The sequence below is a fragment of the Rhinolophus sinicus genome, chromosome 10 (genome assembly GCF_057876585.1).
Source record: "Rhinolophus sinicus isolate RSI-liver-muscle chromosome 10, RSI-T2T, whole genome shotgun sequence".
NCBI classification, from domain to species: domain Eukaryota; kingdom Metazoa; phylum Chordata; class Mammalia; order Chiroptera; family Rhinolophidae; genus Rhinolophus; species Rhinolophus sinicus.
The window spans coordinates 16,245,028-16,266,364 of record NC_142510.1 but is presented as its reverse complement, the minus strand read 5'-3'; the positions used below and the strand labels follow the sequence as shown (position 1 = coordinate 16,266,364).

General features: G+C 53.3%; 2 protein-coding genes across 5 annotated transcripts; both read left to right on the top strand.

Annotated features, from left to right (window-relative positions):
• Positions 1–4,269: 4,269 nt before the first annotated feature.
• Positions 4,270–8,287, top strand: NME4 (NME/NM23 nucleoside diphosphate kinase 4). Of its 3 annotated transcripts, none has more exons than XM_019756233.3 (5): positions 4,270–4,512; positions 6,178–6,311; positions 6,577–6,678; positions 6,779–6,891; positions 7,380–8,287. In XM_019756233.3, exons 1-5 carry the CDS (start codon positions 4,422–4,424, stop codon positions 7,501–7,503), a joined length of 564 nt encoding a protein of 187 aa, XP_019611792.3. In that variant the 5' UTR covers positions 4,270–4,421; the 3' UTR covers positions 7,504–8,287. The 3 variants fall into 3 exon arrangements, with proteins under 3 accessions (XP_019611792.3, XP_019611793.3, XP_074178638.2); XM_019756234.3 differs by having other exon boundaries at positions 7,278–8,287; XM_074322537.2 differs by lacking the exon at positions 6,577–6,678.
• A 749-nt stretch (positions 8,288–9,036) lies between these two features.
• Positions 9,037–20,108, top strand: DECR2 (2,4-dienoyl-CoA reductase 2). Of its 2 annotated transcripts, none has more exons than XM_088801386.1 (9): positions 9,037–9,232; positions 9,831–9,899; positions 11,058–11,109; positions 11,702–11,837; positions 12,112–12,236; positions 12,315–12,408; positions 12,584–12,688; positions 13,189–13,406; positions 19,475–20,108. In XM_088801386.1, the coding sequence occupies exons 1-8, from the start codon at positions 9,153–9,155 to the stop codon at positions 13,404–13,406; spliced, it is 879 nt and encodes a 292-aa protein (XP_088657512.1). In that variant the 5' UTR covers positions 9,037–9,152; the 3' UTR covers positions 19,475–20,108. The 2 variants fall into 2 exon arrangements, with proteins under 2 accessions (XP_088657512.1, XP_019611791.2); XM_019756232.3 differs by lacking the exon at positions 19,475–20,108 and adding an exon at positions 14,559–15,593 and having other exon boundaries at positions 9,040–9,232.
• Positions 20,109–21,337: the final 1,229 nt, after the last annotated feature.

The following is a 21,337-nucleotide window of genomic DNA, read 5'->3' as shown; positions in this document are numbered from 1 at the left end:
ACCCTGGGGAGAAGGTGAGGGTTACTGGAGGGGAGGGAGAAGAAGCTGACCCTGCAAACCCAAGGCCACAGAAGGGTGGAGAAGTGGGGTGGAGGCTGGAGGCCTAGGGAAGAAGGAAGCCCAAGGTGTGAAGCACAAAAGAGACCCTTTGTTCCGTTGGAATCCTGGCTGGGCCCTCCTTGCCGCTGACAGCAGGGGGGCTCCTGCGGTTCTCAGCTTAAAGAGACAGAAGTCTGTTCTGAGTTTTGCTGAGCTGTGAGTTTAGTGCATTATGCTGACCCAGAGTTATCCTGGGGACAACAGCTGTGGTCAGCATTGGGGACTGTGCTAGCCAAGATCCATCCCCCTGCCCCAGGCTGGGCTCAGAGACCCCCCATACACACACACACCAGCCCTCCTCACTCCCAGGGCCTCCCCTGAGTGTGCCACCTTAGTGTGAGGTTCCTGTGCCCAAGTTCCCACTAGTAGGAGGGGAGGCACCCCTAACCCCGGTGCTTCATCTGGGGGGCTGGTGAACTTGTAGATGGACAGGGATCCCTGGACTGGAGTCTGGAGACCTCTGCTAAATAACATTATTAGCAATGGAAAGAACCCTAGAACCCACCTTGAGGGGCTTCACTGAAGATGGAAAACTGAGGCCCAACGACAGGGCGGTCCTGTCTAGAAGTTCTTGAATATGCACCGTTCTGTATGCTACCTCAGAGCATGCAGAAAAATGAATTCCAACTGGATCAGATGGTCAACTGCCAAGAATAAAACAATTACAATGTTCAAAGGAAACTTGGAACGCATCCCTTAGAATACAGGGATGGGAAAGAATACCTTAAGCAAGACGGACAGGAAACCCAGAAACCATGAAGGAAAAGTTACTTGTTTGACTACATTTTAAGAAATGATATGTAAGTATAAAAAGTCTGAAAGTAAAAAGCGGGATAGAGTCATCGATGAAGTCAAAAGACAAATGGGAGAAAATATGTGCTATCACATGATAAAGGATTCATTACTTAAGATAGAAAGGAAATTTACACACTGAAAAGACAAAAGAAAAATCGACACCAAATACATACATATATATATATATATATATATATATATATATATATATATATACACATATATATATACACATACATATATACACATATACACACACACACATACAGGCAGTTTACAGGAGAATATGTGAAAAGATGCAAATAGCCTGTAATATATGAAATGCTGCTCCATTGCACTAATTAATAGCCAAACTGTTTTAAAACAAATTAAAACCTGACACCTCGTCAAAAGCAGCACAGGTAGCCATCTCAGAATGCAAGGAACAGGTACCTCATGCTTTGCTGGTGGGAATGTGAACTTCCCAAACTTTTCAAGGTTACTGTGGCAACATTAAAGTGTTAATAGAAAACCCAACGGACAGACACAAGGCTGTTGGCTACAGAAGTGTTTGTAGTTGCAGAAACTTGGGAGCTCTGGAAGGGGAATGGATGAATAAATTATAATATACTATGAATTTTTACACAACTTTTAGACGGGTCTTAGGTCTTCTGAAGGAAAATTAATAAAGTGGAAAAATCCAGTTGCTGGATAACATGGATACATCCCATTTCTAGACTGGGACACCCTCAGATCCTCTCACTAGCTCTGTGGGACCGAATGGAGTGCTGCCCACCCACCCAGAAGGGAGAGCTCTTAGAGGGACCGTGCGGGTGAACAGGGATGTTTTTCCAGTCTGGCCACAGTGAGCATTCTATTTGCTTTGGATCAAAATTTCAAAGGTTACCAAAACCAAAAACTAAAAAACCACTGTCATTCAATTGTATCCAAATAATCATGGGAAGAGTTGCAGCACTTGAATTTTAGGGACTCCTTCAAGGATTCTCAACCCATCCAGTGGAGGAAGAGGAAAGAGTGCTACCTGTTCTCGCCCACTGCCCTTCCCCTCCCACCTGTCTCATCATTTGCTCAAGTCTTCCTTTCTTCTTTTCCTCCTTCCCTCCCTCCCTTCCTCCTTCCCTCCCTTCCCCTCTTTCTGGTTACCAGAGGCAAGTGGTACCACTGCCCTGGACCCAGATGCATCTCCCACTACTGCCCTTCCAGCTAAAGGCAGTTGCTCAGCCCTGTACACACTGTGAAAATGACAGGCCTTCAGGCAATCGGGCTGCTCTCTCATCCTACCTGTCCCCCATACCCCACCCTGGGCTCCTCCAGATGCTTCCAGTGTGCAAGCTCCTGTGAGGACCCCAGATCCCGGAAGGAGCCCCTCCCTGTCTCCTCATGGCCTCCATCCAACTCTATAGATGTGGGGTGTCCTTTCACCCCACCCCATTGCAGGTTTCCTGTAGGAAAGAGCTGGGTCAAAACTTATGTGGTCTGACAGGGAGGTGTGGGTGCAAGATAATCAATTTCCCTCTTTGTCCTAATGCCCCAACTTGTTGGCATAAATTAGATCGGGGTACCCAGACATCTGGATTTCATAGGAATAGTTTCCTCAAAGTTTTGCGAACAATGTAGGGTTTCTGAATCTTTATTTTCCCAAAACAAAGTTTTTCTTAAGTCCACTACCGTCTATTATTATCATTCATAAAGGAAAGGTCATTTTCCTAGCCAAAAAGTAAGAAAGTACATACTCTTAGAATTATGAGTTAAATAAAGGTTAGGTTTTTTTTTTGTCTTGTACTTTTAAAGCACAGCATGTAGTTCTTATGTATCCCCATTTGATCTTGGCAAATGAATGCTTCCTGCCCTGGGCACTGGGCACTCGTGAACCAGACGATGAAGGGCACAGGTGGTACCCTCAGGACTCTTTGGCCTACACTGGGCTTTGGATAAGATCCAGCCACATTGGAGCATGGTGGCCAGAGCAAATTCCTGGTCCCCTTCCAAGGGTTAGTAGCAGAGGGTGTCAGGGGCACAAGATGGTTTCTAGATCGGGCGGCTCCAAGAGTTACATTCTGATTGGAGGGCTCCCCATGGGCACCTCTCACCAGTTTACCTGGGCTGGCAGATGTGGGGTGAGGCTACCCAGGGCCTCTCCTCCTAGAAGCAGCAGCCCACCTGTTCCTGTCTCCTCCCTGCAGTGACCTGAGCTGGAGTAAAGAGATCTAACATGTGTAAAATTAGAGTCCCAAGAGGACAGCAAAGAAAGGAGGCAGAGGGCCGGCCTGGTGCTTAGGCTGTTAGAGCTCCATGCTCCTAACTCCGAAGGCTGCCGGTTCGATTCCCACACGGGCCAGTGGGCTCTCAACCACAAGGTTGCCAGTTCGATTCCTTGAGTCCCGCAAGGGAGGGTGGGCTCTGCCCCCTGCAACTAAGATTGAACATGGCACCTTGAGCTGAGCTGCCGCTGAGCTCCTGGATGGCTCAGTTGGTTGGAGCGTATCCTCTCAACCACAAGGTTGCCAGTTCGATTCCTCGACTCCCACAACAGATAGTGGGCTGTGCCCCTGCAACTAGAAATGGCAACTGGACCTGGAGCTGAGCTGTGCCCTCCACAACTAAGACTGAAAGGACAACAACTTGAAGCTGAACGGCACCCTCCACAACTAAGATTGAAAGGACAACAACTTGACTTGGAAAAAAAAAAAGGCCTGGTAGTACACACTGTTCTCCAATAAAGTCCTCTTCCCCTTCTCCAATTTTTTAAAAAAAAATTAAAAGCAGCAGAGAAAAATGACATTCAAGGCTACAATTTGCACACTTATGACTTCTCGTCAGAAATGGTGGAGGTCAGAAGATAGTGAATGCCATCTTTTATTTGCTGGAATAAAGAAACAACTCCCGTCAACCCACTATTCTATATCCAGCAAAGACATCCTTTAAAAATGAAGAAAACCAAGAGGGTGTTGCCAGCCAATATAAATGACAAAAAAATGCTAAGAAGATAAATCTTATATTGTCTTCTTATAACACACACAATGATGATAATAATAAAGAGAGTGGGAGGAAACTTTTGGAGGTGATGGATATATTTGTGGCATATATATGTAATGGTGTCACAGGCATATACTTATGTCCAAATTCACCAAATCCTATACATGAAATATATACAGCTTTTTGTATGTCAATAATATTAATATGTAACGACTGCGTTGGTATGATAAATATAATCCATGCTGGGTTCATACTTACGTATTTTTTCTTCTGATTTTAACAGAAATGGACATTATACATTTCCACGGGCCCTGCAAGTGGCGAACAGTCAGGTGGGGCTGCAGACCATGGGGTCCTGCGGGTTAGGGGCAGATGAAGAGGGGGCCTGAAACCTGCCAACGCAGCCCTCCCTCCGCTCCTCCTCTCACCACCCTTTCTTCCTCTCTCCCTCCGCCCCGCCTCCCTTTCTTCCCTCCCTCCGCCCCGCCCTCGGACGCGCTGTAGTCCCGCGCGCTCCTCCTGCGCTCTGCGGAGCCCGCGGGCCGGGTGTCATGAGCCGCCTCCTCGGGCGCGCCGCGCTGCGGGGGCTGCTGTGCCGCCCGCGGGCCCTGGTCCCCAGCCTGCTCGTGCGCCCCAGCTCGGGTGAGTGGAGGGAAGAGGGCGGGCGGAAGGCGCCTCCTAGCCTTTGTTGGCGCACGTGAGGACGCGGCAGCCCTGGAGAGGGGGACCCAGACCCTGCAGCACGCCCACTCGCCTGGAGGCCTCCGGGCACCGCGCGGGGGGCGGGCGACCCGGCTGTCCCGGAAGGCGCAGGCTGGAGCGGCGCGCTCCTTGGGTTCTTGCGCCATCTGGGCTGATCAGGGGCCCGGTACCCCCCACCACTTATTGTCCCTTCCCCCCACCCGCGGCCCACCTCCCCAGGTTGCCTCTGGGCAGAGGGGCCGACGCCCTGGAGTAGGAGGAAGCCAGAGAGAGGCCTGGTGCCCACATTGGGTGCTGATGGGGGTCCCAGCTGACCTGGGGCTCCTGGGGGGGGGGGGGTTCATCCTCAGCCAATGAACATTCCTCCAGGGAACCATGGGGCGTTTTATCCAGGCCCTAAGTCCACCTGGCCCATCCCTGTTAGGGGCACTGAGGTTGCTATCTGTAAGGGGACCTCCGCTGTAGTGGAGAGCCGGATGTCATGGTGTTCCAGATGCTGGAAGAGTGTACTGCCATATCCCAAGGCACAAGCCAGCTTGCAGCAGGCCAGGCCACACAGCGGGTCCCTAGGCCCTGGGTTTGGGGAGAACAAACAAGCCAGGGGGGCTTCCTCTGTGGGCCTCATTCAGCCGTGAAGGGATGTGGTGGGGACCCGTTGCCTGCTCTCCAGCCCAGCACAGGTTATGGTTCATTTTCCTCTTGGGAATGAGGAACGGCAGCTGCAGGTGACCCCAGGGACACTGGCCTGCACCAACCCTAATCTCATTTCTCCACCAGTTGTCTTTGAAGGACTTTGCAGGACTTCCAGGATCTGGGCTCCTCTCAAAAGCCCATTTGAGCCTGGACCCCATGCCGAGGGACTAAGTGACTCTGGAAGTGGCCTGGGGCTATAGGGGGTCGATGGCAGCCTCTGTCTCCTTGGCTTGTTGGGGCAGGGCTCAGGGCTCTCCTTAGGTCTGGAAGTGGCCAGCCTCGAAACCCCATAGCAGCACCAAGATCCTGCCTGGCCAATAAGGTGTGAGAGGAGGAGCCCTCCAGGTCTACCCACCTGCACACAGGAACCCCTCTACCTACCTTCCCAATCCCCGGTCCGTGGCCCACCTGGTGGGGAGGGTGTACTTCATTTCTCTGTGCTCCCCTGCTCTTCCTTCACCTCACACCCAGAAGATCGGCTCTGGATCCCTGGGGATGTGGCAGGTGGGGGTTCAGACAATGTCTGTGCCATCACTTCCAAGCACAGGAGTCCTAAGAGTCGTGCTTTCTTTCCAGCACGGCTTCTCTGTGCCTCCCGGGCCTCCTGGCTCTCTAAGATGCCTTCTCAGGGGACACCAGCTCCATCATGGGCAGCTTCTGCCACTGCCTGGGTTGGGGAGGAGCCATGCCCCCTCCAACAGGCTAGAAGCCCCCAGGAACCCACTGCCCTGGTTGTCCCTGACGGGCAGCACCATGCTGGGTAGTTCCTGGCTGTGGGCACCCCACTTCTCCCCTCCAGAGCTGCTGTGGTGGAGGCGGACACTGGGGACACCTGGGCCCTGGCAGGGGAACCAGCTTGTGAAGACGTGAAAGTGTGAGGTGACAGGCCTGATCCTCCCCACTCTTCTAAAGGAGGGCCTTCCTGGAACCGGGAGCGGACCCTGGTGGCCGTGAAGCCCGATGGGGTGCAGCGGCGACTTGTTGGGGATGTGATCCAGCGTTTTGAGAGGAGGGGCTTCAAGCTGGTGGGGATGAAGATGCTCCAGGTACCAGGGCTCTTGGCCTGTGGGTGCTCCTCAGGGCACGGGGCGGGCGGAGGGGGCAGGGGGCTTCTCACAGACCTCAGGATGTCCCTCCTAGTCAGGAGGCGTGTCCTGGTGTCAGCAGTACACGGGAGGCGGGGGGAGGTGGTATCTGCCCTGCACTGCTGTGACTGGCCTGCCAGCCCATGTACGTGTTATCCGCAAAGCCAGTGCCCAGTGAGTTGCCTCTCCAGGGGCTACTCTCACCCCTCCCCTCAACGCCACCCAGGTGCCGGAGAGCGTCCTTGCTGAGCACTACCACGACCTTCAGAGGAAGCCCTTTTACCCAGCACTCATCAGCTACATGAGCTCTGGCCCCGTGGTGGCCATGGTATGGCCTGGCAGGGGTGCTGGAAGCGGTGGGGGGCCCTGAACTGAGCCCAGAGCTGCTGAACCCTCCACTTCTCCCGACCTGTATCTCTGTGCTGCAGGTCTGGGAAGGCCCCAATGTGGTCTGCACCTCGAGAGCCATGATAGGACACACTGATTCGGCTGCCGCTGCCCCTGGCACCATCCGAGGAGATTTCAGCGTCCACATCAGCAGGTACAGGGGCCCTGGGACACTAAGCCACTGGGAGCTGAGGGGGCCAGCTCATCGTCTTGCTGGGCAAAAAGCCAGAAGAGAATGTTGATGTTGGGACATCACACCTATTATTTGCTAGTTCAGTTTTTTTTTCAAGGCCTTTTTCCGCTCACAGATGATAAAGCATTCCCTGTGTGTTGTGTCTGTACTCTGCCATCACTGTCTGTTATCTGACTCTATCTTGCCAGACACCCTGAGGGGTTGGCAAGGGAGGACTGGTGGGAAAATGAGGCTCCCAGTAACAGTCTGGGCTGGTCCATGAGGTTGTGGGTAAGAGGCCAAGGCCAGGCTCGAGCCCCGTTTCCCAGCTCCCCTCTTCTTCCTTTCTCTTCTGCGCAATCACCCAGCTTAACCCCCTAGACAGTAGAGGATCAGCAGACCACTCCCAGGACCCCTAAGATGCATGTTGAAGCCTGTGGCTTACCTCTGCTGCCTGTCACCTGGCACAGGAACGTCATCCACGCCAGCGACTCCGTGGAGGAGGCCCAGAGGGAGATCCAGCTGTGGTTCCAGAGCAATGAGCTGGTGGACTGGGCAGATGAAAGCCACCGCAGCAGCCTCTACCCAGCCTGAACCTCAGGCTGCCTTCAGCCGCCCCAGCATCCAGCCAGGACCAACTACCTCTGTCCACAAGAACTTGAGCCACCCAGTGCTCTGCCCATCTGCCCCAGACCACCCCCCGTCCACCTTTTGTTACACCCCAACCCAGAGCAAATGAGCCAACTTTACGTGCCTTTTAGTATCCTAAGCCATCGAGAGATTGGACCAAATCCTTTCTGTACCCAAGTGCCAGACCACCTTTGAGGTGTCTCCAAAAGTGGGTAGTTTGACCTCCCCTCCCCCAAGGGGGGACATTAAATTTCACTCCTGTGCATGGAGTGGAGCGCTCATTACAGCTAGGTGGGAAGGAGGCCTTCGTGCAAAGTTCTAAGTCGTTTGCAAGTAGAGATGAAGCTTCCCATCTCACACCAGTAGATCAGTAACTGTTGAATGTATATGATTCAGGCAGAGGTGCAGAGACCTCCAGCCTGACGTGGGGAAATCCAAGCTGGCCCCAGAGCTGGTACTGTCCCAACCCCCACTTGATCTGAGCCTACTGAAGGAGGAGCTGCCTGCCTTGGGCAGGACTGAAGGGTGGCAGGAAAGGGTGGCCAGGAAGGTGGCAGCTGAGACCACCCCAAGAGCAGAAAGCCTGATGACCACGACTCCCCTCTTCATGGCTTCATGTGGCCCAGGCTGATCTAGCTGCCTGGTGTCCACTTATTTACACGTTGACACTACATCTCACCCCTTACCCTTGGTCCCCAGGTGTCTGTACTCACTTGTCACTGCACATCATTACATCTGCTGAGGCTGACTTGCTCCTCATTTTATATTTTTGACATCTTGGCGATGGATGCCCTGAGCCTGGATTCACAGCATAGGTTGCTGCCTGTGCCTCCATGTGAAGGCGTGGATGAAGTGCCCTGTCCTTGACACAGGTCATTTTGGGAACTGGCAGTGGGGCTGGCCACAGGAGGCAAAGGTCTTCCTCATTTTCCGTGGCTTTCCTGGACTCCAGTCTCCTTCCCTCTTTTTTGTGATATTTACGCAACAGGGAAGCGGTGTCCGGGAGAAGAGGGCATTTAGATGCCGAGCACCTCCCAACCAGGTGTTTTAAATGCACTGTTGGGCCAGCGAGGGGGAGAAAGCCCAGGTGCCCTGGGCCGGCACGCGAGCCTGACCTTAACCTCGGAACCGAGTGTCCGCTGTGTCCGTCTGGCTCCGACCACGACACTGACACCCAATCTTGTGAAAAGGACCTAGTGTTGTGGACGGTTCGCAGGCCCCCTCACCCGACCTCAGCTGCAGAAACCGACCCGCAGAACGGCGCCTGCGCCCGCCGCGATTCCCTAATCGACCAGCTACCCCCGGATCCCAGCAGGCCGTGCGGCCGCAGTTGGCGGGGCTAGCGGGGTAGGCGGTGGTCCTGGGAGGAGCTTGGCGCCTCTGTGGGCGGGGCCGGGTGGCCGCGGTAGGGGCGAGTGGGTGGGGCGTCCTAGGAAGAGGGCGGGCCTCTGGGCTGGGCGGTGGCGATGGGCGAGGCATCCGGATCCCAGGACCCGGTAGGCTGCCTAGAGGTGACGTCACGAGACTGCTCCATGTCCCAGACGTGGAGGCTGGTGCTCTGATCCTGAGCAGGTCCTTGCTGTCCTCGCCGCCTCGGGTCCTCAGCAAGCGCCATGGCCCATCCGCCGCCCGATGTCCCAGAGGACGACTGTCTACCTGACTACCGCCACCTCTTTAGCCCCGACCTACTCCAGTGAGGGCCGAGTTGCGGGCTGCCTCGGGAGTGGCACCGTGGGCTCGGGGCGCCAGTGGAAGCGGGGCCGGGAACTGGGGTCGCCAGGGGAGCGGGGCTGGGAACTAGAGGCGCCGGGAGAGTGGGACCGGGCACTGGAGGCGCCCGGGGAGTTGGACTGGGGGCTCGAGACGCCTCGGGGAGCGGGACTAGAGGCTGGGGGCGCCCAAGTACTCCTGTATTTTGGTCTTTGCCCTGGTGAGAGTATGTTCTGTTTGTCTTGGCCAGTGCTGCTGGGTATTCCTCGTGGTAAGCCTAGGAGGGTGGGAGTGAGGGGCGGGCGGAGGAAGGCTTGTGTGTTCTGAAAACATTACTCACTTAATTGATAACTTTATGAATAAAGACTGAGGTTGAAATAGGTTTTCCCCTAGGAATGCAAGCTTAAAAAAAAGCGGTGTTTCATTTCCTTACAAAAATCACCCACGTTCCTTGTCAACAATCCAAATTTGATAGAGGAGCCCAGTGCAGAGGGTCAAAGTCCTTCCAGAACCAGCGGCCTCCCTCCTGTCCCCAAGTTAACAGGGATGCCTTTAAAGAGACTCTTGTTTTCTTCTCTCAGGGACAAAGTCGCCTTCATCACAGGCGGGGGCTCTGGGATCGGGTTCCGGATAGCTGAGATATTTATGCGGTGAGCCCTGCTCTGTGTGCTGTGTGCCCATCCCCCCTCACCGACCCTCACACCTTGCAGGAACCCCGCCAGATCCTAGGATTCGTGGGCAAGATGCTGATGGGTGTGGGAACCCCTCTAGGCAACTGACCAACGGAGAGCATCTGAAGGGTCAAGTGCTGTCCTGGGAGAGGCAGGACTCCAGGGTCTTCTAGAGGTTAATCAAGACTGTAGCTCTGGTCTCAGCACTCTCATTTGTACAAAGGGGGAGGGTGCAACAGGTTGAGGAACCTCTACTGCAGGGCCCCCTGGGGCCTTGCTGAGCCAGGTTCAGGGAGGGTCCAGTTGGATGCAGAATACCTTGTCTCTTGAGACACAAGTTCTGTGGCCTTAGGCTCAGAACTTGTCACCTCTGAGCCCGAGGTGACAGCAACTTGTCACCTGAGCTTGTGTGAGGCCCAGAGTTAGGCTGGGGTTGGGGGAGAGGGAACCTATTGATATCCTAGGGACCCTCCCCAGTTTCTCCTGGGTCCCCACTTTTCATACCAGAGAGGTGGGTCCCACTGGATAAGATCTGGGGATTCATTCATTCCAGGTGAACTTGCTTTCCAAGCAGGTGGCTTTGGGCTTGTTGCTTCTCTGAGCAGAACAGGTCAGAGTCGTATTGAGAAATAGGTAAAAACTGCTTAGCAGGTAGTAGCTGATGTTACTGTGAGACTGAGTTTGTCAGGAGGTGAGGCAGGGGAGGCGCCCTGGCCTCAGAATGAACTCTCTGTCCTAGGAGCAACCTCATAGCAGGAGGGGGTTTGGGGTATGTGGGGCTGAGCCAGGCAGACCCAGTGCAGATGCCTGGGCCCCCTCCAATGCTCACAGATTCTTGGGTGCTGTGTACATGGTGTTTGGGGCAGGGCCCACAGATCTGTGTGGTGGGGATACCCGGTGCCAGAGAGGGCAGTCCAGAACCCCTGGGATGGGACCGATGGCACCCACCTGAGGTCCCACCCTAGTCACTTGCTCAGACCACTGTGTCCTCTGCCAGCTATGCCTTTAACCCTGGGCTGGTGCTTCGGCCCAAAAGACCCTTGGCGGAAGGGGCTCTGCTTAGAGCTCCAGGCAGGAGCCCACCTGGGTGTGTCCCTTGCACCTTGCCATCCTCACACCTGCCCTCTGGCTTTGCAGGCACGGCTGCCACGTGGTGATCGCCAGCAGAAGCCTTCCGAGAGTGTCAGCGGTGAGGGGGGGGGGTATTTCTCCTGTGCTCACCCCATCCATGAGTGTCTGTGGAGACTCAGAGCCCGGGCCTGAAGGGTCCTGAGGCCCAGAGGATGTTGACACCAAAAGCCACTTCTGTTCCAAATACGGAGCTTCAGTGGAAGTGGCCTCCCAGGGACACCCTTGACTTTTTAAAAAATCTAATTATTGGGACCTGTGAGGGGGCCCTCAATGTTGGGTGGCACTGACCCCAAGAGACATCTCTGAGCTCACCAGGGTTATAAAGGAGGTCCACATGCCCACCCAGGAGAAGAGTCTCACCACTGCCACAGCTGGTCTCTGGGCAGGGACTGGAGGTCAACTGAAGTTTCCATTGACCTGTGGCCAATGGCTTGGAACATGATGTACAGGGAGGAACATATCCAAGGGGGGTCGTGGACCCAGGTAGTGGCTTCTTGCCAGCTGCATCTCAGTAGAAGGGTCTAGCAGCAAATCCTGGCTTTCCAGCAGAACCTGGACTCATCCTTCTCAGGTTCTGAAGAATTGTTTCTCAAGGCCGAGGCCACTGGGCTGCTGCCCACCTCTCCTCTGTCTTCCTGTCCGGCTTCTAGGCTGCCAGAAAGCTAACTGCTGCCACTGGCCGGCGGTGCCTCCCTTTATCTCTGGATGTCCGAGCTCCCCCAGCCATCCTAGCCGCCGTGGACCAGGCACTGAAGGAGTTTGGGAAAATTGACATTCTCATAAACTGTGAGTCACTGTTGAGCAAGGTCAGGGGGTTTCTGATGGGTCAGTAATACCAGACTTCCCTACTTAGAGGTCCCAGAACTTCTGTCCCAGACTCGAGGCCACTGTCTCAGCCCAACGCTGCTCCTTCTGAGTCATTGCAGTGTGAACTTGGCTGAATCAGAGTCAGGGACACTCTCAGACCTCCTTCCCTGTCCAGCTCGGACCACCCTGAAGGTTTTTATGCTCTAACAGCCCAGGGCTCCAGCACCATCCTCTGTCTCCTTTCATCCTGCAGGTGCCGCTGGAAACTTCCTGTGTCCGGCTGGTGCGTTGTCCTTCAATGCCTTCAAGACCGTGATGGACATTGACACCTTGGGGACCTTCAACGTGTCTCGTGTGGTCTATGAGAAGTTCTTCCGGGTGAGTGTCCTCTTGGCTAAAGCTCCCGTCTTCTGGCGGTCTGCTCACTGACACCCCCCTTTCCCCCATGTGTTGCAGGACCATGGAGGGGTGATTGTGAACATCACTGCGACCCTTGGTGCCCGGGGGCAGGTGCTCCAAGTACACGCAGGCTCTGCCAAGGCGGCTGTGGGTACGGCACCTGCTCTGGTCTGCCTGCCTCGGTTTCTGTTTGGTCCCTCTCCTGCCCATCTCTGGAGGGCGGCATTATCCGAGTGGGCAGTAGAGAGCCCTCACTTGCACCCACGCAACCCCAGAAGGCAGAACAGCCCTGCGTTCTCCCTCAAGCCTGTCTTCTTTCCATGCAGATGCAATGACGCGGCATCTGGCTGTGGAGTGGGGTCCCCAGAACATCCGTGTCAACAGCCTTGCCCCTGGTCCCATCAGTGGCACGGAGGGGTTCCGGCGGCTGGGTAAGGCTCTTGGGGAGCCCACACTCCCCTGGATGCTCGCCTGGCACAGGTCCTGCAGTGCCTCCATGGGCTCCCCTCCCACCTGGCTGGAACAGGCCTGGGACACATTCCGAGTCCTCATGGCTCTCTGGGGCCGGCAGAGTCTGTCCCCAAGTCAAATCAGGGCCATTCATGGTTAACACACAGCTGTAATGGACTAATGGTCAGCCAGACTTGGGCAGCTGCTTCCTGGAGGCAGAGGCCACAGGGCTGCTGGCTTCAATGTGTGTGTCAGACACAAAATGGGGCTCCCTTTGAAGCTTCCAGAACCTTGGCAGGGTGTACACAGAAAAGTCCTATGCTGGTTCTGTGGCGGTGTTACTCTGTACCTGGCCTAGTCCTGTTCCATCAGGATGGTGCTGATAATGTCCCCAGCATTCCCAGATGTGGTTGCAGGAAAGCTGGACAGGGGAGCGGGGAGGGCCCTGGGGTCCTGGGACTCACAGGGCCTGCCCTCCCAGGTGGTCCCCAGGCCAGCATGAGTGGGAAGTTCCTGGCCAGCCCCCTGCAGAGGCTGGGGAACAAGACGGAGATCGCCCACAGTGTGCTGTACCTGGCTAGTCCTTTGGCGTCCTACGTGACCGGCGCCCTGCTGGTGGTTGACGGCGGGGCGTGGCTGACGTTCCCTAATGACATCAAGTTGCTGGCGGATTTCGCATCCTTCTCTGCTAAACTCTAGGTGATGTGCTGCTCCCACCTTCTGGGGGTAACCTGGCCCCCTTCCCGAAATCCCCACCGGGGGGCCGGTGATCACTATCTAGGTCCTGATGCATTTCCCCTCAATTCCTTGGACATATTTCTAGACATGTTTTGGGCACTTCTGGGCCTCCATTACCCTAGAAGACCAGGCCATATGTAGGTCAAGGCTGGGGGCGGGTCTTCTTGGGCAGATGGGTGGTGCCGGAAGGCGGCCCAACCCAATGGAGCTGCACCCCAGACCTCAGGGCCCCCCTGCAAACTCAGTGGTGTGGCCGTCCCATGAGGCCCACTCATCCCGGGTCTCTGAACAGCAGCTCCCTCCAAGGAAGGATGAGGCTCTGCCCACGCCTCTGAACCCCTCTGCTCCCTAAACCTGGGTCTGCATCACGGGGTGGTGGTAGGAACGAACGTTCTATCGTGTTTCCCCAAAAATAAGACCTAGCCGGACAATCAGCTCTAATGCATCTTTTGGAGCAAAAATTAACATAAGACCTGGTCTTATTTTACTATAATATAAGACCAGGTCTTATCTAACACAAAATAATATAAGACTGAGTCTTATATTAATTTTTGCTTTAAAAGACGTGTTAGAGCTGATTGTCCGGCTAGGTCTTATTTTTGGGGAAACACGGTAGGACTTTTGTTCTCCTGTCCTGTCTGAGGGAGTGGATGTGGTAGAGGAAACTGCAGGAGCTCACAGTTGGGTCACATCGTGAAGCCAAGGTTGGAGCAGGCTTTCACGGTGACCCTCATCCTCCCTGCAGGCGGGTTTGTTTGTGGGCACAGGTGATGCTGAGAAGACCCTCTTCTGAGGCCCTCTGTGGTTTGGTTGCTAGCAGCCACATTCTCAGTGCCTGTGGGTGACCAGACAGGCTGGGGGGTGAACCCTGAGCTGGTAAACCAGTCACTGGGGTGAGGTCATCTTGGGGAGATCTGGGAGAGGGCAGAAGGGGGCTGCTGATGTCCACCCCAAGGGATGCACAAGGCTTGGCTGCCCGCTACCCTCGCCCAGCCACACTGGTGGGTGCTGCCCAAGGTCAGATACAACCCCCTAGGCTGTGCAGGAGGTGGGCCACCAGGGAGGTGGGCCATCAGTCCCCTGTGACCTTGGTGTGTGCGGCGTTTCTGACAGGAGCTGGACAGCTGAGGCAAAAGAGGTGTTCTGAAGGGGACACTGGTCCATAGCCTGTTCTTAGATTCCTGGGACCTGCCTCTCACCCCGCTGAGCGCTTCGAACCGACCACCTCAGCAGAGCACCTGAAGCAGAGACTGACCTCTCCTCTGGGAGCCATGCTGTGTCCACATTCCCTCCCCATGGCCCCATCTCCTGTGCACGGCGGGAGTGACCAGGCGGGGAGGCCAGTGTGCTGACCTGCCCACACCACACAGATGTCTACCAGGGAGAGGTCGGCATTCCAGAGCTCACATGAGTGGAGACGCAGCCAAGTTGCTGGGCTGTGCCTCCACCCCCAACTCAGGGTCACGGACTATTCTGCTGGTCTTCCCTGCCCAGCCCCAGCCTGAGTTGTCTTCCTTTCTCCTGCCAGCACCCAGTGGGTGCTCCAAGGTTCAAAGCCTTCGAACCTGTGGGTCTGCCCTCTGGCTGGGCACAGTCCCACCCCTTCTGCTTCTGTTCCTCCTTGTATGTATCACCTATTTGCATAAACACAGGTCCTAGTGCTTTGCCAAAAAATGCATTTCCTTAAAAAAATAATCTTTTTAATTTAAAAATATTTACTCATTGGATTTCGCAAAAGTTTTCAGAAGGAGGGGCGGCTGGATGGCTCAGTTGGTTAGAGCGCGAGGTCTGAAGAATTGGGTTGCTGGTTTGATTCCTACATAAGCCATTGAGGTGCACCCTCCACAACTAGATTGAAGACAACCAGCTGCTGCTGAGTTTCCGGAGGGGCGGCCGGATGGCTCAGTTGGTTAGAGCGCAAGCTCTTAACAACAAGGTGGCCAGTTCAATTCCCACATGGGATGGTGGGCTGAGCCCCCCCTGCAACTAAAGATTGAAAACGGTGACTGGACTTAGAGCTGAGCTGCACCCTCCACAACTAGATTGAAGCACAACGACTTGGAGCTGATGGGCCTGGAGAAACACACTGTTCCCCAATGTTCCCCAATTAAAAAAAAAAGTTTTCAGAAGGAAGACACTTGAAAAGAATCACTGGTGATCTGGTCATTTAGAGGTAGGGGGTGTGTTTCCTTCCTCTTTTTTCTGTGAAGAGTTTAGAAAACGCTTCCTACCTAATGCTTAAAGCCCCATCCTTGGGCAGGTAGAGCGTACCCCGGGGCAAGGAGAGGCTGTCTGCTCCCCTGGTGGGAGAGGACTTGCCTGGATAAGCTGGGCCCCCAAGGGAGCTGTCGCACCCCTACAAGGTCCCCATCTGCCATTCGTTCCCTCTGCCATTTCAGTGCTGAGTGTGAGGGTTCTGTTCTAGATGTTCCCGTTCAGCTTGTCACTTGTCCGAGTTCATTCTATGGAAAGAGACCACCTCTTTCCGCCTTCCCAGGTGCAAGGGAGTGTCCTGGAAGCCCAGGACTATCCCAGCTGGGAAGCCACCTGGCAGAGGGAGCACCATTTGCTCTGTAAAGATGCTCCTTGTTGTCATGGAGACTAGAACGTGCTGGCGCAAGGCAGAATGGGTCCTTATGCTGCTGGGGGAACAAGACAAAACAGTGAAAGTGGTTACTGGGGAGACCCGGCCAGTGAGACAGAGCCAATCATGAGACACCACCTCTTATGACAGAGAGCTTGCCCCGAGGAGAAGGCCCTGGGGGTGGGGGGTGGCCTGAGGACGGAGGGTGTCCCACCAGCCAGGCCCAGGTTCTGCTGCCTTTGAAGGCTAACACGTACAGTTGAGCACGTTCCAGGAGGAAGCTTTTTATTAATGGGTTAGGGTTCTCCAGAGAAACAGAACGAATAGGACATACACAGACGATTATATAGATAAATTGTATATAGGATTTATTAAGAGGGATTGGCTTATGCAATTGTAGAGGCCGAGAAGTCCCCCGATCTGCCATCTGCAAGCTGGAGACCCATGAGAGCCAATGGTCTGATGGCCAAGGGCAGGAGAGAGGGAGTTCACCCTTCCTCTGCATCCTGTCCTCAGGCTGTGGATTGGATTGAGTGACACTGCCCAGGTTGGTGAGAGCAGATCTCTCAGTCTACTGACCCAAATGCTAATTTCTTCCAGAAGCACCTAGCTATCTGGGTATCCCTTAGCCTGGTCAAGTTGACACATAAAATTAATCATTGTAGTCTCACACACACACAGACACACACACGCAGAGTCAAGTCTCTTCATGCTCCTTCATTGCCTGCGCCTGTTAAGTTTGGCTGTGAGAAATCAGCCTCGCTCTGCTTGGCTTAGTTCCCCAGCCCAGGCTGTCATCCTGAAGGTCTAGGACAGCCGCTGGGGGCTCATGGGTCACAGACAATGCCCAGTGGGCATCACTTGGCTGGGTGGTGAGGCTGGTGGGCCCCAGGTACAGGCTGGTGAGGAGGGCAAGGGTGTGACATCAGCCCCAGCAGTGATACTTTGGCTCCGTGGCAATGGGCAGAGAACTAGGTTATCCCCTTTCGTATTAATGATCTAGAAAATTCCCCTAGGGAGTGCCAGTTTTTCTGAAAGGAAGGCTCTTTTTTTTATACACGAACCCTAGTCAGAAAGTTTTCTGAAACCTTAGTCATGGAAGCTGATTAATAGGTCCTGCCCACTTGGTCCCCATTCGATGGAATGAGGGTGTTTACTTTCATCCCTTCAAAACTGTACATAAAACAGCCAAAGCAGAAGGCTGCCAACCACAAAAAGGCTACCACTTGGGGTACGGCCTTGCAGTCCCTTTTCCACGTCTTCACTAACATCTCAGAGAGCAGATGCACATGTTAAAAGACATTGTACACCGAATCTGTTGAATGAATGAATGAGCGACCCCCTGTGCTCTTGTGAGCCACTCAGGTATTCCCCAGACGTCCTAATGATGCAATTAACATCTGGGCACATTCATCTTTGTATTTACAGCAATCAAAGAAAACCTTAAAATTGCCTTAAATAACCAGTGATAATTTGGGAGCATTTCTCTCTGCTCATTCCTGTTCCCATGGTAACGTGGTAAAATTTGACTGGCTTGCATGTGCTAGTTTTGTCCTTTGGCTCACCTCAGGAGGACCTGGAGGCCAGGCCCCCGGTAATAATTCTGGGGTTCCCAAATTCTGGACTCCTGCCCTGTCTTCTTCGTAGCTGGGTTGGCATAGTCTCCCCACATACATCTCCAGTTGCTTGAAGTCGTTCATCTCGTCCCCCGTCTGTCTTCCCCTTCCCTTCCTCACGCACTGAGCCCCTGCTTTGCCCAGCGCCCTGGCTGGGAACCCAGACGCACGCATGACTGACCTTCCTGACCTTCCCCTCTCCTTTCTGCTCTCTGTCTCCTGTCCTGTCCTCACTGAGTGAAGCAGGGAAACCGAGATGATGAATCCTGACAACCTCAACAATTCAGTGCTCAGCAGACGTTCCTCTGTCCTCTGACCCGCACATTGTTTTGTCCTCATCCTGGACTAGGGTGCATGTCCAGGTAGCATCTTGCGGTCCCTGCCTTTGCCCTGGGGCAGTTCTCTTAACAGGGCAGGTGGGCTTTCCCAGGTCAGGGCTTCCCAGGCTGGGAAGGGGACTGGGCCTGGGCCCCTTGGGCATTTCCCTCCCTCAGGATATTCACATGCGTTTCTGCTGGGTGCATGTGATAGAAACCTACTCTGGCTGTTCAAATCCAAAGAAAGGGAACATAAGGGGAAGATCTTGCCTCTAAGGTGAGGATGCACTGGAGTTCCGAGACAAAGGTGGGACCCCTTCCTTCTCTCACTTCCCTCTCACTCTGAGCCAGCAGCTTCCTCTCCCTGCAAATCGGCTGTCTCTACATCCTGGTCCCAGTTACAATGTGTACAAACTATAGCCCAGGCCCCTGAAGAGAGATACAGCATTCCTTCTGTCAGACTCATCTCCAAATTCCTGGAGAAAGGTGCACATTCACTCTGTTTGGGTCAGATGTCCAGCTCTGATTCACTAAACGATGGTGAAGGGTTGACTACATCATATGAATATGGAAACTCCCACTGCAGCCGTGGGCTTGGCTGGAGAGGGGCTGCTTCAGTAAAATGTGTTATAGCAGACCATGTGGGTCCTGAGTGACACCAAACAAACTCACTAAAGACCAATGTGTAGCCCAGCAAGCTGATAATGTACGTATGTGTGTGTGTGTTTGTATTCCTTTCCAGTGATTGGATGAGTCTCAGGTCTCCCCTCCCTGGTGAAATCCAGACGCTGCCCAAGTCTGACGATCCACTCATGCTCCCCACTTGTATCTGGGGCCAGGACTTCCTGACTCAGCTCTTCTGTCCTAGGGACCATGGTGGGGACCATGGTGGAGACTGGATCCTTGTTTGGACTTCCCTTTTCCTTGCCCGTTTCCCTTGCTCATGCTGTCCAGACTCTTCAGTGGAACAGCCCCCACAGACAGGGCATTGCTGCTTTCCTATTTAACATTGGATTCTGATTTTTTTTAAAAGATTTTATTGGGGAAGGGCAACAGGACTTTAGTGGGGAACAGTATGTACTTCGGGACTTTTCCAAGTTGTTGTCCTTTCAATCTTAGTTGTGGAGGGCGCAGCTCAGCTCCAGGTCCAGTTGCCGTTGCTAGTTGCAGGGGGCGGAGCCCACCATCCCTTGCGGGAGTCGAACTGGCAAACTTGTGGTTGAGAGTACGTGCTCCAACCAACTGAGCCATCTGGCCACCCGGGAGCTGAGCAGCAGCTCATTGACTTCATTCTAGTTGTGGAGGGTGCAGCTCTCTGGCCCATGTGGGAATTAAACTGGCAGCCCCGTTGCCCAGAGCTTGCGCTCTAACCAACTGAGCTACCCATCCAACCCTTGGATTCTGATTTAGGTCTCTGGGATGAGAGCCACGTCACCTTGTCAACAGGCAGAGGTTTGTAGGACTCTTTAGTTTTGATTTACTGATTAATTATTTCTTGCATTGTTTCCTCAGACAACAAATATAATCCAAATGGATTTTACTCATTGAACTCTCAGAAGATAACTTTAGTTCCAGGCTTTGGAATTTTGGGGGAGCACCTCATCACATCTGTATGTTAGAGCATCTCAACTAGACAGTACCTTGACAGGTGTCTGTTGAAGATGGAATGAGAACCATGCAGAGTTAACTTTTAACTCTTCCACCATCACATGTAATGTGGACAATTTTTACAAAGCGGGAAGTGAGTGATGTGAATTAGGTCTTCACCTCACTGACCTGAAGCTAAAAAAAAACGGAAGTTCTGACTCCCCATACAGAGCTTTCCTCACTGCTCCTCACTGCCCTTCCCCCAGCTGAGATTCTGGCTGCAGGGGAGGCATGGTGGGTGCAGAATGTGGGCTGCACAGCTCTCTGGGCTTGGTGCAGGCTGGAGCTATCTGTCTTCACAGGAAGATGGAGCAAGTGCCAGCAACTTCAGAGGGAAATGTTAAAGCAGGGAAATCATCCAAACCTCGGCTGAGTCAGGAGGAATTAAACTGAGCCTCACAAACACATGTTTTAGTTCTCCTCTAAGAAATGTACCTTATTAGATTTGAAGGTGAGAAAAAAAATCCTTCCCCACTGAATAAAATATCAGTAAACACGAGTGTGGATCTGATCTGTGCTCTCAACTGCTGGAGGCTACTAGAGGAGAGTGCGATCTAGACCTGAAACTAACTTCTCTCTACAAAATGGTAATCGTGTTTTCAAAGTTGTAAATTAAAAATATTGGCTGGCAGTTTTTGTTTATAGCTTGAGGTCTGATCGACATACAATAATTTGCACTTATGGAAAGTGTATAATGTGATGACTTCTGACATATAAGTCTGCATCTGTGAAATCATCACCGCGGTCTCAATAAGGACCATACCCATCACCTGCAAAACACTTCCTCCTGTCCTTCGGCAATCTCCCCCCACTTCTCCCTCCCCCTTCTCCTCATGTGAGTGTTCAGAATTGGTGAGCCATCCAGGATGACAGCTCAGGGCCCAGGAGAGTGAGACCAGCCAGAAAGGGTGGCCATGTGGGAGAAGAGGCTGAGGAGGAGGGGGACCTGGCTGAAAGGTGGGAACCATAGGAAGAGGCACCAGGCGCGTGGCCCAGTCCAGGACCTCTTTTTGGGGTGCCCAGTGTAGGCTGTTTGGTGGCCCTGCTCCTTCCTCACCCTGGCCCCCAGCACAGGACTGTGGTAGATGCCTTCTTTCTCCAGAATAGAACTCAGCCCTTCTCCTGCTGTCCATCTCCAGGGCCACTGAGGTCAGCTGCCCCAAACTGCCCTGCATGAGGCTCACACCGGACCACTGGCTGGCTCTGCCCTGGACTTCATAGGGACACTGGCTCATTACGTGAGAAAAATAAAGTCAGGTTCCTACTGTATACTATACTGAAACGAAAAACTCCAAATGGATTAAAGACAATATGAAAGAGAAAAATATAAGTAGAGGTGGGCATCTTTGAGACTCGGTAGAGGATTTTTAAATTTAATTTTAAAAAGTGTTGTTTAATTACAAAATTCTTAAAATATGTGGATAAGACTTAATAATAAAATAATAACGAGAGACAGCCATGAATTCACCACCTTCTCATCAGATGTTTGCTCCCAGTCTGTCTGTCCTTCAAGGAAATAAATATCACAGTATAGCTAAATTTCTACCTTTCACCCCTTTCTTCTTTTCTCCCCCCAATATAATTCCCATGCTTGTTTTGGTATTTTTACTACAAATACAGGTGCTTGAAAACAATAGATGTCATCGAGGACATGCTTTTAAACTCTGCAAAAAGGACATTACACATTATCTGTTTCGTCACTTGCTTGTTCACTTGTTTTAGAAGTCT